Genomic DNA, 17,821 nt, shown 5'->3' with positions numbered 1-17,821 from the left:
TACCTTAAATCTCCTCTTAGACAAATGAAAAATGGCTGAAGAGAGGTGATATATATATATATATATATATATATATATATATGAATGTAACACAATATTATTATAGAATAAAAATGGCAATAGATAATATCAGAAAATCCTAAATTGCATGAAGTGATACAAAATAAAATTACTCAAACCAGCAGAGCAAACTATACAAAGTTATACTATATGAAAAACAACAGTGAAAGACTCAAGAACTATAATCAACACAATAATCATGCATTATTTCCCAAGGATGTATGATGAAGCATGTTATCTACCTTACAACAAAGGTAATATTCTAAATGTATAGGAAAAATTACACATCTTTGGACATGGTCATTGTGAATATTATTTTGGCCTGAATCTACTTAGGTGTTATAAAGCATATTAACTTTCTCTTACTTCTTTTAAGGAAATGAAGATTAGGAGTGCTTGGGCAAAGGAACTTTTAACAATACTGGTACAAAAAAAAGAGGGATCATTGAAATATCTTTAATTGTTGAAGAGACAGAAGTTTAGAACTAAGTACAGACAAGTGAACGGTTTAGTAAAATGTTTTGTGTGAGATTATAACTGATATTCCTGTCTTTTTTACATCAGTTGAAGAATAAAATTCTATTCCAACTTTTAATTTTAACTCTGTGTGCCTTTCTGTTTCTATTGTGTTTCTTGTAAATAACATATTGTTGGATTTTAATTTCTAATCATTTTATTATTCACTTTTATTTTATGGGTGAATCATTAATATTCTGTTATAATTATTAACTGTTTATTTCCCTCCATTCTTCTATAATCTACTTTGCTTCTGATCACTGCCTCCTTTAATCTTCTCCTCTTTTCACCACTCCTCTCCCCCACTTTTTCTTAGTCACTTCTTTTACCTTTCTATTGGGTAAGATGGATTTCTATTTCTAAGTAGGTGTGTGTACATGTATATGTGTGTGTATGTGTATGTGTATGTATATATATATATATATATATATATATATATATATATATATATATATATTCTTCCCTCTTTGAACCAGTTCAAATGAGAATTAGGTTTGAGCATTGTACTCCCCTCTTCTCACTGTAAAAGTTCTTCCTTCTATGCCTCTTTTATGTGAGAATTCAATTTGATGTTGTTTTAAAGTTGTTTATTTATAGTAAAATAGTAGAACTGTGCTAGAATGCTCCCTTAATCCCCACCATATTGGGTCCTTTTCAAGCAGAATATTTTTAGAATTTATTATTTAATCTTTTTTTTAAGATTATGAAGATTTATGAAATACTCATAATTTTATGCAAATACCTCGTGTTCTGCTATGGATATAGAAATAGTGTTTTGTTTTGTTTTTTAAGCATTTAAGTTCAAAATTTTTAAAAACATGCTCTATAAGAAATAATCAGCAGGATGATTTCACAAAGGTCTGGAGAAACATGAATTGATACTAAGTGAAATGAGTAGAACCAATAGAACACTGTACACAGCTAACAAGAAGACTATATGTGATCAACTCTATGGACTTGGCTCTTTTCAACAATGAGGTGATTCAAGTCAATTCCAATAGACTTGTAATGGAGAAAAGCATCTACATCCAGAAAGAGGAATGTGGATCACAATTCAGTATTTACCACCTTTTTTGTTGTTGTTTACTTGGTTTTTCCTCTCATTTTTTCCCTTTTTGATATAATTTTTCTTGTGCAGCATGATAAATGTAGAAATATGTATAGAAGAACTTTGTTTAATTTATAATGGATTGTTTGCTATGTAGGAGAGAGGAATAGGAGGAAGAGAGAAAAATTGGTAACAAGGTTTTACAAGAATAAATGTTGAAATCTTTGCATGTATTTTGAAAATAAAAGACTACTATTAATTTTTAAAAATTTAAAGTAACATTTAAAAATACAAAAGATCTTATGATCCCATAAGTTGTTATTATTAGCTTCTGCAATAATAATAATTTGATTCACCATTGCTGACATTTTTAGTCCTCATAATTCTTAATGTAATTAGGCAAAATCTTAAACTTTTCGGAGATTTATTTGTAAATAGAATAGTGTATACAGTTTATGAGGGAGAATGGAATCTGAAAGGCTTGTATAAGCAGAATACCTTATAAATCAAAATAAAAGTTAAGTCAGATATAAATCATTGAATTACCAGATTCTCAATTCAAATGCCTTGCAATCAAACCTTAACATCTTAATCAAAACTATCTTCTCTGCTTGCCTCTTCAACCACACAGTGCTACTTTTCCTTTCAGATCTCTCTCATCAATAAACCCTAAATTATTTAATTTATATTCAACATGCAATGAGTCCTTAAAATTTCAAAAAAATTTTCCTAACCTGTAAAGTGGAAAATTTCACTGCCCCCAAAATGAGCTTCCAATAATGGATCATGCTCAATGAAGGAAGGAAACAAGCATTAATTAAGCACCTCTTATGTCAGGCAGTGTGCTAACCATTTTATAAATGTTATCATTTGATCCTCACAATTTTATGAGTTAGGATTAATAATTATCTATTCCATACAGCTGATTGAAGAAACCAAAGTATACAGAAGTCAAATAACTTGCTAAGAGTCATAAACCTAGTAAATGTGTGAGGCCAAATTTGAACTCAAATCTTCCAGGCACAGGCCTTTACTTAACCTTCTATGGTACTGAAGCTTCCAGTAGTAAAGGTCATATCTTTTGTCTCTTAATGGTATTGAATTTTAAAAGTTTAGGTAGCACAGTAGATAGAGCAACAAGCCTAGATTCAGGATGACCTAAGTTTCAATTTGGCCTCAGACATTTACCCTGTGATCATGGACAAGTCACTTAACCCTATTTTGCCTCAAAAGTCACTTAACCCTATTTTGCCTCAACTTCCACATCTGTAAAATGTGTTAGAATATTTTTGCCAAGAAAATCCCAAATGAGGTCACAAAGAGTCAGTCGTGATTGAAATGACTGAACAATATAATATATAGAATAATTCTCCCTATTACTCAGAATATCCAAGTCTTAAATCAACCCTTAGTGTAGTTTACCATCTGTGCTAAGACAGCTTGACAATTTCAAAGTCTGCCCTACTTACTAGAATTGGCAGGTTATAGTCAAAATTAATAGGAGAAAGTCAAATATGCCCAAAGGCATTATATTTAACCTTGCAGGGCTATTTTCTACAATTTAAAATATAACACATAGCAAAATTAAAAACATTAGGTTTTATGATAAATGAAAATTAATAAATCAACAATTTTAGAGCTCTTTGAGTGAAATAAGACTGACCTATCTATGGGTAATAAAGACTGCCAAGTACCTAGGATTATAGGCATTACTGAAGGCACGATGCTTTTGCTTTTTAAAAAGAAAAAATTTTCTTCTGTGACCACAAGATTGACATTTCTTTTGAGTTATATTATCAAGTTTCTTGCATTATAATAAACTATTCATCAAACATCCACTTCAAATAAAACATTTCTAATACATAATGGAAATTTGACAAGTCACACACCATTTAGCATGTATTATTTGAAGAAAAAGAATTTCATTATTCTCTTTTCCTTAAATGAGTTTTAATGTCTTCTCTAGCTTGAGGGACTTTTTAAAAAAAATTAATTTTTTTTTGCTGAGGCAATGGGGTTAAGTGACTTGCCCAGGGTCACACAGCCAGAAGTGTTAAGTGTCTAAGAACACATTTGAACTCAGGTCCTCCTGACTTCAGGATTGGTGCTCTATCCACTGAACCACCTAGCTGCTCCTATGAGTGCCATTTTTTTTAAAACAATCTGGATAAACAATCTTCAGCTATTTGAATGTAGTTATTTTCAAATCTAGATATAACTCTAACTTTAACAACATGTTCGCTCTGGAGTCAGAGAAAATGGGTTGTAATTCAGTCCTGTTACCTACTACGAGTATGGTTTTGTCAGAAAGTTATTCAATCTCTGGGTCTTAGTTTCCTGTAAAAGGAGGCAAATGGACTAAATGACTTCTAAGGCCTCTCTTCTATATTCTATTATCCCAAGGTTGGACAATGGATTACATTTAAATATTATCCTTTTTCAATTACCTGCACTTAAGGTAAAATATTATATGATGAGGCTTAGGAAATGGTTTTTTGATTGAAACATGTGAAAGCTTCCAGATGTTTTATTTAGAATATTTGGGCTTTTTATGCAAAGTAATATTCTCTGAACCTTCAAAATCAGAACAAATGTGAGAGAAATTATATCATAACCTAAGAAGAAAATATAACTTCTGCCTTATATTAGAATATACCTATCAAAACATGAAAATTTTCTTCCTCTGGGTCTTTGATTTCTTTTTTATAATGCTTCCTTTCTTCTCCAGAACTATCTTGGATACCAGAAACATTTTCATAAACTGGGATAAATTCCCTATTTCGCCTCCTCATATTTGAATAGGCCACAAGAAACTTTAAAAAACCTGCTCAATCTATCCATGAAAGAACCCTTTATTTTTGGAGAACGTATGGCTCAGTATAATCAGTAAAGATTTAAGAGTGTAATGTTAATAAATTTGGGTCCCAACTCTGTTGTTAAAAATTATATTAAGTCATTTAACTACTTCAAAAGAAAACTAGTATGAGTCTTTGTTAATAACAACAATGTTATTTTGTAAATAAAAATACTCTCTAACCTACTTAATACACTATTGTTGCCTTTTGCTAGGAGAACCTGGTTTATCAAATAAGGCTGAATAAACAATAAATGAAGAAGATCAGATATGGGGCAGAATAGATTTTAGTTATCCAGTTCTAATAAAACAGTACTAGTTATGGACCTTTGTTTCAGACAGACTAAAAAGAGAACAGAACAGCAAATACACATTAAAAATTTAGCAAACAGAAAATCCTGTGCTTTCTTCCTTGAAAACAGCTTGCTTGATACAAATGAACATTTATTTTTACAAGGAGAATGGGGACAATTTAATGTTTTAGGTGTAGACCTGCAGAGGGGGCAGTGTCAAGATAGCAGAGAAAAGGCCCCAGGGACTCATTTGAACTCTTCCAAATTCCCCCAAAAAACTTTTAAAATATTGCCTGAAAACAAATTCTGAAACAGCAATAATCATAAAAGGTTGGGGCAAAACAATTTTCCAACCCAAGACAACTTAGACAACAGGAAAGGTCTGGCACACCAAAGTGACAGTGAAGTACTGTACATGCAGAATGGACCCCAACAAAACAGCAGTAAACACCAGTGGCAGGACTCTATTGCCCTTCCCATCCTCAGATCTGGGTGGGTAGCCCCAGGACAAGGAGTGGGGGCCCTGGTCACAGTTACAGAGTACAGGCTATGAGAGTAATAAACATATCTTAGACCATACCACCTTGGAAGAAATGAAAACTTAAAAACTCCAATATTAGTTTAGAAAAAAACTGAAGAAAAATCATAAAGCATGGGAAATTGGATCCGCCATCCTCAAGGCAGATCCCCACTTTAGTACAGAGTTAAAAGTGGGGATCACTTATATATCACTATATATATACACACACACACACATATATAAATACACACACACACACACACACACACACTTTAGAAGATTAAGGGAAGCAGAGAACTGGGGAAACAATTTTACAGCCAGTGTTTATGATAAAGGCCTCATTATGATAAAGGAACTGACTCAAATTCAAAAGAATACAAGCCATCCCTCAAATGGATAATGGTGTAGGATATGAACAGTTTTGAAATGAAGACTTTAAAGCAATTTCCAATCATATGACAAAAATGCTCTAAATCACTATTGATTAGAAAGATGCAAATTAAAATAACTCTGAAGTATCATCCTGTTATGGGCCAGAACTTGAAACAAGGTACTAAGTGGAATTGAGGAGACAATGGTTAAATCTAGTTTAGCCTTGATTTAATCCTACAACAAATAATGGTTTCCTAGTGATATAATGATTGGTGTATACTTAGTATGGAGCATATAAGCAGGGACTGAGAGCCACAGAGGAGAAGCTCTCAGGGCCGGAAAAGACAAGTGTACTAGAAGCTCTCAGAGGCAGAGACAGTTTCATTCCATCTTCCACCTTTGTTGTGGCTGGAGGCTAAAGCACAAACCTTTGGATTCAGAGAAATTCAGAGGGCAGAGAAGACAGGCAAGGCTCAAGCTCTTGGAACCAAGGAGAGAGGTAGGCCTTTAAGAAAACTAGCCAAGCCCCAAGTGAAGGAGATAGGACTTGGATGGAGACAATAAACGACTTGGACTTTAAGCCCTGGCTACTCTTGTGGGGTTACTGAACTGAAATGAAGGCTGTTCCCAAGAGCCCAGAGACCCCAAGAAAAACCAAACAAGAGAACATTACATTTTGGCATCCAAATGCGGGACCAATTACCTTCATCTGTGACCCCGAAATTAGGGTGAGTACAAGAAGGAAACTTTGTAAGGGGCTAAAGTAGTATTTCAGTTAAAATGGGACAAATGTTTAGAAAGGAGATTTCTCCCCATCAAAAGGAAATTTTGTCAAAAGCTTGGTTAAACTCATTAAAAGCCAAGGTTTGATTGTAACTTGGGAGCAGATCATTGAACTTTTTTTTTTTATTTATTTATTTTTATTTAATAGCCTTTTATTTACAGGATATATACATGGGTAACTTTACAGCATTAACAATTGCTAAACCTCTTGTTCCAATTTTTCACCTCTTACTCCCCCCCCACCCCCTCCCCTAGATGGCAGGATGACCAGTAGATGTTAAATATATTAAAATATAAATTAGATACACAATAAGTATACCTGACCAAAACGTTATTTTGCTGTAGAAAAAGAATCAGACTCTGAAATATTGTACAATTAGCTTGTGAGGGAAATCAAAAATGCAGGTGTGCATAAATATAGGGATTGGGAATTCAATGTAATGGTTTTTAGTCATCTCCCAGAGTTCTTTTTCTGGGCATAGCTATTTCAGTTCATTACTGCTCCATTAGAAATGATTTGGTTGCAGATCATTGAACTTTTAGAAACATTACAATACACATCTCCTTGGTTCTCTAAGAAAAAAGAATTAAATCCAGACAAGTGGAAATTAGTAGGAGAGCAACTATGTCAATACTACAATGATAATGGACCTGACTCAATTTCCAAAGAAACACTTTATACATATAACTTAATACAATTGGCTTTAGGAAATTATATAAGTTATAGAATAAGAAAAAAGAAGAAAGTACAGGAGGGGAAGGATCCAGATAAACTAGGTGAAAAGGATGAAGAATGAAGTTAAGTACAATTCTGAGTGTGGTGCTTCACAGACGAAGCCATTAGGGCATTCCCCATCCCCTGACCTACTTCCCTCAATTAACTCTTCATGGGTGAAAGGAGAAGGAGGAGGGGGAGAGGCAATAACACAATCAGCACCACCTATGAAGCAGCCTATGACAAGATTACAAAAGGCATTGGTGAAGGTTAAGAAAGAAGGACAAGATATATCTGATTTAATAAATGTATACCCTGTTATTGAAGAGCTTAACTCTTCAGGTCAAAAAAGAAGATACACTCCTTTTGATCTTGAAAAAATTAAGGATTTGAAAAAGGGTTGCACTCTTTATGGGGCTATATTATCTTATGTTAAAATGTTACTAGATAGTTTGGCTTATGAAATCTTAACCCCTAGTGATTGGAAATCCATAGCAAGGACATGTTTAGAACTTAGACAAAACATGTTGTGGCTTTTGGAGTATCATGAATTATGTAGGATTCAAGCCCAACACAATAAACAAAGTGGAGTTAATATACAGATCACCTCTGACCAACTATAAGGTGAAGGTCAGTATGCAGACAATTCAGCATAGACTAATTACCGCCATAGAAGTGTATGAGCAAACTGCTACTGCTACAATAAAAACATGGGGTTCCCTCCCAGGAAAAAATCGAGGGGAAGCCTTCACAAAAATAGAGCAAGGTTTCAATGAACCTTTTGCTGATTTTGTGGGGCGTCTGCAGACAACTGTCACAAGAACTATTAGAGAAAATGCAGCTATAAGAATAATGATCAGACAACTGGTTAAGGAAAATGCTAATGAAATTTGCAGAAGAATTATATGGGGACTACGCAAAGATGCACCTTTAGAAGTTCAGGACTCTGATGTGATCAATCAGCAAAAAACAATCAGATGGGAGAAAGAGATTACATGATCAATCAGCAGAAAGGCAATTAGATAGCAGAAAGGGATTACAATTGGAGAGTATATAGGCTTTTAAACCCAATAGAAGAGCAGTGTCCAGTGCTAGCAGCTCTAATGTAATTGCCAGATGATGAGGAGAGATTTAGAAAGTGGTAAATAGAAGGGACCAAATAGGTTAACTGCTTGGGAGAAAGGGTTTCCTTGTATCTTTACAGATGGAGAAGGAATCAGATGGATGCCAAGGAGCACCTGGAGAGAGACAGAAAAAAAGAGAAAAACCTCGAAACAAAGGAGAAGACCTAAAAAGAAAAATCTGACAATGAAAAAGCAAAGCTGATAATGAGACTGTTGCAGAACTTCAAAATCTTCAGGAATCATTGGATTCCCTACACACATGAATAGATTCCTTTTGGACTATTTCTAGCACTTATGGACATGTATAATTCCTCATGTTGATTCATGTTGTCACACCACTACCAGCCTGTGTTACTATGTGCTTATGTAATAATACCTCCCATGCTGATGGATTTATATATACCTGTTTCAAGTGGGACCCTTCAGAAACCTGCTAATCTGATTTGATTCCCCATTTCCTTTGGTGTTTTCATCTCCCTTCCTGAGATGTCAGGGACGGTGTGATCATGCCCTTTTATAGTGTTTTCACCCCTTTTTTGAGCAATCAGGGAAGGCGTGATCACCTCCCTTTTTGAGGTTCTCACCTCCTTGAGAAGTCAGGAAGGTCATGACCACCTATGTTCTAAAAACAAAAGAAAGCGGGAGATGTTAAGGGCCAGAACTTGAAAGAAGGTACTAAGTGGAATTGACGAGACAATGGTTAAGTCTAGTTTAACCTTGATTTAATCCTACAACAAATAATGGTTTCCTTGTGATATAATGATTGGTGTATACTCTGTGGAGCATATAAGCAGGGACTGAGAACCACAGAAGGGAAGCTCCCAGAGCCAGAAGACAAGCGCACTAGAAGCTCTCAGAGGCTGAGACATTTATTCCATGATATATCTTTGTGGTGGCTGGAGGCCGAAACCTTTGAATTCGGAGAGATCTGGAGAGATTCAGAAGCCAGAGAAGACAGGCAAGAGCTCAAGGTCTCAGAACCAAGGAGAGAGGTAGGCCTTTAAATAACATTACATCATCCAATACCTCTTAGATTGGCTAAGATGACCAGAAAAGATAATGATAAATATTGGAGGGAATATGGGAAAATTGGGACACTGATGCATTGTTGGTGAGTTGTGAACTGATTCAGCCATTCTGGGGATCAAATGGAGCTATACCCAAAGGACTATAAAACTGTGTACACCTTTTGATCCAGCAATCTCATTACTAGGTCAGTATTTCAAAGAGACAATAGGGAAAAGAACCATGTACAAAAATATTTGTATCAGCTCTTTTTGTAGGGGCAAAGAACTAGAAATTAAGTACTGAATAAATTATGGTATATGAAGGTAATGGAATATTATTGTTCTATAAGAAATGATGAGCAGGCTGATTTCAGAAAAACCTGGAAAAACTTACATGCACTGATATAGAGTGAGCAGAACCAAGAGAACACACCATACACAGCAACAAGATTATGTGATGGTCAACTGTGATGGACTTGGCTCTTCTCAACAAAGAAGTGATTGAAGGCAATTCTAATAGACTTGGGATGGAAAATGCCGTCCACATCTAAGGAGAGAACTATGGAGACTGAATGTGGATCGAAGCATAGTATTTTCACCTTTTTTGGTTTGTTTACTTTTTCTTTCTCAGTTTTTTCCCTTTTGGTCTGATTTTTCTAGCACAACAAAAATGGTAATATGTTTAAAAGGATTGCACATACTTAACCTATATCAGATTGTTTGCTATCATAAGGAGGGAAGGAAAAAAATTTAGAATGCAAAGTTGTACAAAAACAAATGCTAAAAATTATCTAGAAAAATGAACATATCAAAAATAATTCTAACTATAGAAAGTTACTGTGGTAACAAAGGATTGATGATGGAAAAAATGCTATCCATCTCCAGAAAAAGAACTGATATAGTATGAATGCTGACAATGATACTTTTTCTTTATTGGGTTGATTTTTTTTTATGTGTGCTTTCTTTCACAATATGACTAACATGGAAATGTTTTGCATGACTGCAACTGTATAACATATCAAATTGCTTAACTTCTTAATAAGGGAGGGAAAGGAGAAAAGGAAGAAAGAAAAGAATTTGGAATTCCAATTTTTAAAAAAGAATATTAAAATTTGTTTTTACATGTAAATGGGGAAAAATAAAATGTTAAATCATTAAGAGATTAAAAAAAAATCTGTAGACCAGCAACAATACATGCTTAAGTTGTATTATAAAGTCAGCCAAACAAAAAAGATGACATATAGCATGTAAAGAGAAAAATAACCATATTTTAGGCTTGTTAATCTTATTATATTATGAAAGCATCCCCACATGCCCATCCAAACTCCAACTAGCCCTGTTCCCCCCAAAAAGGAAAAAAAAAAAATTGGCAGGTAGAAGCCCAGAACAATCTTAAAATTGGTAAAGATCTTTTTGCATCCCTTTCAAACCTCATTATACCTTTGTTTCAATTTACCTATGTTCTGATAAAATTTACAAAAGGAAACCACAAGAGTTGGGGAAGGAGAACTTGGCTGCCAAAGACTAAGCAAGTCAAAATTAAGGCTAGAGAGAATATATCCACACACACTAGACCTATTGGAAAGACTCAACACATCCATGTGTTTGAATATGCTACTACTTATACAATCAGTGTCTTTAGTTCAGCATTTCCACAAGGTAAGAACTTGTTAATTCTAACTCACATATCATCTATACAGAGTTTTCACCAAAGTCAAAGAAAAAAGAATAGACAGTAGAGCTCAAAGATCATGTGAGCAAAGCCAAATAAAATGCTTTTTTAAAAAAGGTATATACCAGATATATTTTTATTGATTTTTCTATTCTTTAAAATAAATATGAAGCAATAATAATGAAATTTAGATAATGTGCTTGTCAATGACATGAATGAAGACACAATCTTTACAAATTAAAACACAACTTCCTTGCCTACCAAACATTTTTTAGTTACTAAAAGTAACAAAACTAGACTGATCTTCATTTTTGAACATTGCAAATGACAAAACAATAAAGAAAAATGTCACCAAAAACCAGTAGGGGATGGTTAACAGCTTAAACAAACAACAAACTGGTTACCCTGCTAGTAGCCTACAGTTTTCAAAAACTGCAACATTAGCTCCATGTTTTGTCATGTCTTCATATAATATACCTTTTCTCCTTCTATCCCCAACATATGATACACTGATTTCCTACCGCTATTTAGCATAATAAAATCAGAAGCCTGTAGTTATTCTCTAAGACAGTGGTTGGTCTGTGAACTTATTTTAAAATAAAGTTTTGTTTTTATTTTTTAAAACTGTAAAATACTATTCTAAGCTTGATGGCATACAAAAACAAAAAGCTGTTTTTGGTCCATCCCTGTTTTGAGCAACAGAAAGTAATGAATGTCATACACTATTTAAAATTTCAAGAAGAAAAAATGTCAATGAAAATGTGAGGAAAACAATGAAAACAAAAAAATTTAAAATACTTTTATATGAATTTAAAGAAATGCTATATTGCCTACTACAGGTAAATAATTTTGTGTGATTTTCAGTTTATACTTGGATAAATTTTTCCCTTTCACTGAGCTTCTTTTATAGATATAGCATATATATTTGGGTCACCATAGTAAATAAGATGCTATGGTTTTTTTACATCATACTTATTCTTAAGTAAGGAATCTTAACCTGGAATCCATGGATCTGCTTAATATTTTGATAAATCTGTTGATAGTATTCAGTCATGCCAGATTCTTCATGCCTGTGGACTATCTATCTATGGAGTTTTCTTGGCAAAGACACTCTGGAGTAGTCTGCCATTTCTTTCTCCAGTGGATTGAGGCAAACAGAGGTTAAGTGACTTGTCAGGTTCACACAGCTAGTATGAACTCAGGTCTTTCTGACTCTAGACCCAGTGCTCTATCCACTAAGTGACCTACTCACCTTTTGATAATTGGTCAACAAAATTGGTTTCAATTGTGATCATAATGATCATATTTTATACATTTAAAAACAGCTCTGAGAAGTCATTCACAGGATTCTTAAGACTGCTCAAAAAGTCATTAGCACACACACAAAAAGGTTAAGAACCCCTCCCTGCTCCAGAACAATAATTTAACGGCCATCCAAAATCTTTCCCACTGGTTAACAATATCAAGAAAGAATAAGGAGTCAACCCCTTCATGTCACAGCAAATATGAAATGATCCTCCCCAACAAAAGCAAATACATCTTCAATTAATCTGACATGTCCTTTTCTAACTCATCTGCCCATTTTCTAACATGATCCTTTCCTAACTCATCTGCTGAGAAACATTGCTTACTGTTCTAATGAAATATTCAGAGTCCTCACATGATAGCTTCTTCAATACTTACAATCTTGCTCTTGTGGGCTTTCTTCTGTGGCTATTTTGACAATTCTCTCAGAAATATTTTGAAGTTCCTCAATCTAAAATAGATAAGCCTGTGCTAATCATCTTTCTTGACCACTAATGTTCCAATAAAAAAGATCAGGAGTCTAATTCAAGCTCTGACACTAAGATGGAGGGTGACCTTGGTCATTGTACTTTTTCAAATTTCAAGTGTCTTTATGTGTAAAATGACAAGGATGAGGTTTAGAAAAGATGTAATTTAAGATCTCTTCCAGCTCTAAAGTTCTGAATGTTAAATATTTAAAAAGAATTAAGTAAAATCCTTTAATAGTATTATTATTAATATAGTATTAATAGTATTATTTAAAAGTATTTTATTTGTTGAATAAGAATACTTTCTTTAGTATGATCATAAGGTCATACTGTAATTTTAAATTAAAGAGTTAGAAAACACTTAAATGAGGACACATGAATATTCTCTCAAAAAATGTTTTTGAGTGAAAAAAAAAAATGCCATTTATGAACAGCACCAAATCCAGTCAGCATCACTGTGGTTTCAAGTTAAGTTATCAACAGAAAAATAAGGCATAACAGTCAGATTTCCTTGAATGAGACTTTCTAAGAGATTTCAGCCACATATAATATTCTCTCAGTAAGTTTTTCTACATTGTAAAAAGTAAGAATCACCATTAATTATGCCCAGTAAACATTTATCACAATTGGCATTATGAATCTGGGGTCATTTATAATACAGCAAAATTCTAAGAGACTATGCAGATGCTTTAATAAACAAGGCTCCTTGTAAAATTGGCACATATAGTACCTATTTAAGCCATTTAAAAGAACTAAGAACATAAGTAGACTAATGGACTTACAGCAAGTTGTTTAAAACAGCAAAACAAAAGTACAGCTCCACACTCTGCCAATTACCATCTCATTGAACCTCAGCTTCCTCCTGTCCTAACACTGCATCACAACTTGCTGTGCCTCCCTCACAAGGGCATGCTCTAGTGATAGTCTATGTTTATTTAGTATTTGACAGTTTGCAAATGAAATGAAATACATAAAAATGCATTGTAGACTATAAAATGCTACACAGAGATGCTATACAAAAGTCGGGGGGGAGGGGATATTATTTGATTTCTAAATTCCATCTATGAGAATGCAGCAACATTTGATAAATATTGACGGAAAGGAAACAGTGTCTTTTTAAATATGGATGCCTGAAAAGCACTGCAAGTCAATATACTAAGGAAAGTAAAGCTATATAGGTTAAAAATACAATAAAATTGTACAGTAGATAAATACAAATGTGTATATATAATCTGTCAGTATTTCAAACTCAGATTTCAAGAATTCAGAAATTTACACTTAACTCCCGTCCCTCATAAATATCTATTTTTTCCTCTTTTCTGAAATACAAAAGTAGCCCTGAGCTTTAGTATGACTTTTCTGCATCGGAAGTAACATTGCAGTCTTCAGTGAGTCAGTTTTGTCTTTTAAAGGCTATTAGACATAGTTTTTCCCTAGCAAAACTATACAAAAGGTAGCAACTATTACTTCAGGAATACTCAGTAATTTAAAGGAATGTAAGTTTAGAGAATACTCTTAAAATACCAAGAATCCTGTTAGGGGGGAAAAAAAAAATGTAATGCAGATCTATAGCTTTTAAATATGGACTATATTTAAATGGCGGCATGGGAACAATACCTTAAATAGTAGTTATTTGTTTTCTTCTCTTAAAAAAACTGAAACTGGAAATACTTTCTGTAATTAAGTCTTTTCCATTTAGCCAATTTGGCCTTTCTGCTTTCTCCTACTATGTTTTTAATAAGAAAAGAAGCCAAAAGGACTGCTATTTTACTTCCTTATTTGTCCAACAGCATCATCAATGAAGCAAGCAGAAACGTGGAAGGAATGACTGTTAATTAGACAATTCTGCAGAGCCAGCTGAGGAGAATCCAAAGCAATATAAAATATGTCTTGAATATGTCTCTCAAAAAAAGTAATTCAAAATTTCCCCTTAAAACTTTTCCTCTTTAAGAGCAAGAAGAAATTTACAGTGGAAACTCAGAACTGGAATGATGGATTTTTAGTGGTTTCTCGACTCTTTATAACCAGATTATATGAAGTGTGCCTACTGACTAGCTTGTACTATATGAAAGATGTAAATAAATGCATTTAAATGGAAAAATTGCTATTAAAAACACAGCTGTCAATAGTAACTATGTTTAGCTTAATGATTAGATACAATCACTAGCAATTATGGATTTCTTCCTTTTCTCATAAGAACCTAAAAATAAATGACTTCTTTAAAAGATAGGAATCATATCTAAACAATAGTTTTATATATATATATATATATATATATATATATATAGGTGCTGAGTATTACAGTATACAGAGTAGGTGATTAACAAATGATTAAATATAAAAATAAAAATATTAAATCTCTACATGCCTCTATTTAAAGGCATGTCATATAATTTTAAATTCTTGTCATGTTTCGATGTCTTAGTGATTTTTATAATGGAATATTCCCATTTATCTTTTAACTCCAAATTTTACTTTACTTCTATGATTTTTGTAGAGCTCTTTTGTTGTTCTTTTGAAATTAAGTAAAATTTAAAATATATCAAAAGATGTTAGAAGGCAAGCAATAAAAGCTTAAAAAAAATGCTAACTATATAGTATTCCACCCAATGTCTCATATGGTGAATGCTCAACAATATATGGTGATAATGATAATGTCTTGAACATTTTAGTAAGGAAACTGAACATCCAGCTGCCTTTGGCCACTTCAATTTAACAAAGGATCATTAACTATTAGGCTTGAAAATTTTTCTTTAATTTACTCTTCTGTAAAATAATAGTATTGATGATACTCTGTCTTGCAAAATTGGCAAAAACTGATGTTTGATAAATATTTAAATACAAGCAAGACAATACAACTTATTTGCTGAGTGCCTCATACCTTTTAGTACTGAGTTAGATACTATAATGAATTAATAATAACAGTTCATTCACATGTATATGAAAATTGATAAGCTTTAAAGTAAGTTTCTAGCATTTGTCTATTTCTTAACACATGGATGAAATTTATAGATTATTTCAGGCACAGGAAGCCAAAAATAACACCCAGGTTCACATAATAATGACAAAGCAAAGGCCTGAAGTGATGTCTTCCAACTACAAGATCAGTACTTTATATACTATATGACTGTATTAAGGTTTTTTATAAAATAACAAGACTGGTTTTCAAATAAATATATAAGAATTCATACATTTTTTCAAAGTAATTATCTTACAAGGCAACATATTTATTATAATTTTATTTACAATTTTGTATAAGATTTTAAAAACATTTTGTTTTAGAACCGTTTTCGTAATGATCTTGTAGTCTACACAAGAAAATCATAATTACTTCATTAAACAAATCTTCACTAACGAGAAAGCTTTTTTTTTTTTTTAAATCAAGAATGAAGTTTGCTAAGAGTCCTTGGTAGTCATGATCCTTTTTTCTGACACTTTGGTGATGCTTAGGATCCCTTTACAAAATACTGGTTCTTATTTGAAGTAATTTGAAGAAATTGAAGGAAATGCTAAATTTCAATTGAACGTTAGTGAAAATAAAGATGCTAAAGACTGCATTGTTAAGATTAATGTGTATTCTTCCAAGATGCCTATCCTAGTTCTTACTGAGTACAAATACTCATCTGAATATAAAAATATTACTATCATCTGTTTGAATACTTTTTTGATCCTTACAGTAAAACCCCCTTCCTCCAATACTACTTTATAAAGAGTACAAGATGTAAACATTTAAGCATCATATGGTCAATATAAATTGAAGAATTAATTTTACACACACACACACACACACACACACAGCCACAACTGAGGTTCCATTTTGCAAAAGCAAATCTAAACTTACATTCTAAATACCTTACCATTTACAGCTTTTTCAATCAACTCTTCACAAGCATCAAAATCACCCTTCAATACCAGTTTGTCATGCAGATCAGTTAACATGGGATGTTCCAGTGCAATCTTGGTTTTTTTCTGTAGTGATTCAAATGCTTCAGTGTAGTTGTGTTGACGGAAGTGTTTTAGACAAAGGCGAATGGCTTCCTGTTCACGGTACTACTAGAACACAAGAAAAATTAAAAGGAGGAGAGATTTGCTTTGTTGCAATTCCTAATGATTCTAAATATAAATTTAAAAGACAGGAGATCTACTACTAACAAGAGAGAAACACTAATTCCCCCCCCCCTGCAATATTCCTAAAATATAAATATCTTTTTTCTATATAAATGCCAAGCCAGTAACTTTTTTGTCCAAAAACCTGACAATTATGATAAGAGAAAGTAATATAAGTAATCATTTCTAGAACTATTTGAAATTATTTATACAAGTATTCCAGTGATTATTTCCAGTTTGCAAAAAAAAAAAAAAAAAAAAAGTGGGTCTTTTTCACTAAAAGAAAAGCAAATATATGTAAAGATTACATAAGAGTAAGTATAAACATGAGAAAAGCTTCATTATACTCTGAAGGTAAAGTAGGTCATGATATTTAGTGTACTTTGCTGCTTAAGAAATATTACATAAGAGCTCTCAGGATTTCAGTAAAACAAATTATTACCACTTCTACATAAAGAGTATACTACACTCCAAACAAGGTAAGGCAAATACCAGCCATGTGAACTATTCAGTTTCTCTGCTTCCCACTATTTACATCTACAAAAAGATAGTATACTAAAACTTCAATTTATCAGATATGCTCTCCTGCACAAGGTATACCAAATAAATGATTTTCTCAGCCCAAATTGCCTTCGGAATATACTGTTACAAAGAGGATGCTGAGGCCAGAAATACAAATCCTATACTTTCTAAAGCTATCATACTATACGATAAGATTTAATCATAACAATGATGATGACCAAAAAAAAAAAAAAAAAAAAACCAACACAAGATGCTTTGAAGGAACTTTCAATTGCTATTCTACACTAGTAAGGCAATACTATCACTTAAAACTCTTGAAAAATATTTGCCCCAAAAGGATCAAAACAGAACAAAAAAGACAGGATACAAGATTCTGCCAATAGCCCTTTTTCTCTTTCTCAATTTTCTCTCTCATCTACTTCTATGACTTTATAATTTATATGAAAATCCAATTAA

At 32.9% G+C, this 17,821-nt stretch overlaps 1 protein-coding gene across 6 annotated transcripts in view; it reads right to left on the bottom strand.

The window, feature by feature from the left end:
- Positions 1-17,821, bottom strand: part of MKLN1 (muskelin 1) — a 289,454-nt gene that overhangs the window by 110,852 nt on the left and 160,781 nt on the right. For all 6 annotated transcript variants that reach the window (XM_031941073.1, XM_031941074.1, XM_031941072.1 and 3 more), the window contains one exon: positions 16,594-16,786. In XM_031941073.1, the coding sequence (XP_031796933.1) occupies positions 16,594-16,786 (193 nt within the window). The remainder of the gene's footprint in view (positions 1-16,593; positions 16,787-17,821) is intronic.

This window comes from Sarcophilus harrisii, chromosome 5, assembly GCF_902635505.1.
Source record: "Sarcophilus harrisii chromosome 5, mSarHar1.11, whole genome shotgun sequence".
Taxonomy (NCBI): domain Eukaryota; kingdom Metazoa; phylum Chordata; class Mammalia; order Dasyuromorphia; family Dasyuridae; genus Sarcophilus; species Sarcophilus harrisii.
This window is presented reverse-complemented; position numbering and strand designations above follow the sequence as displayed.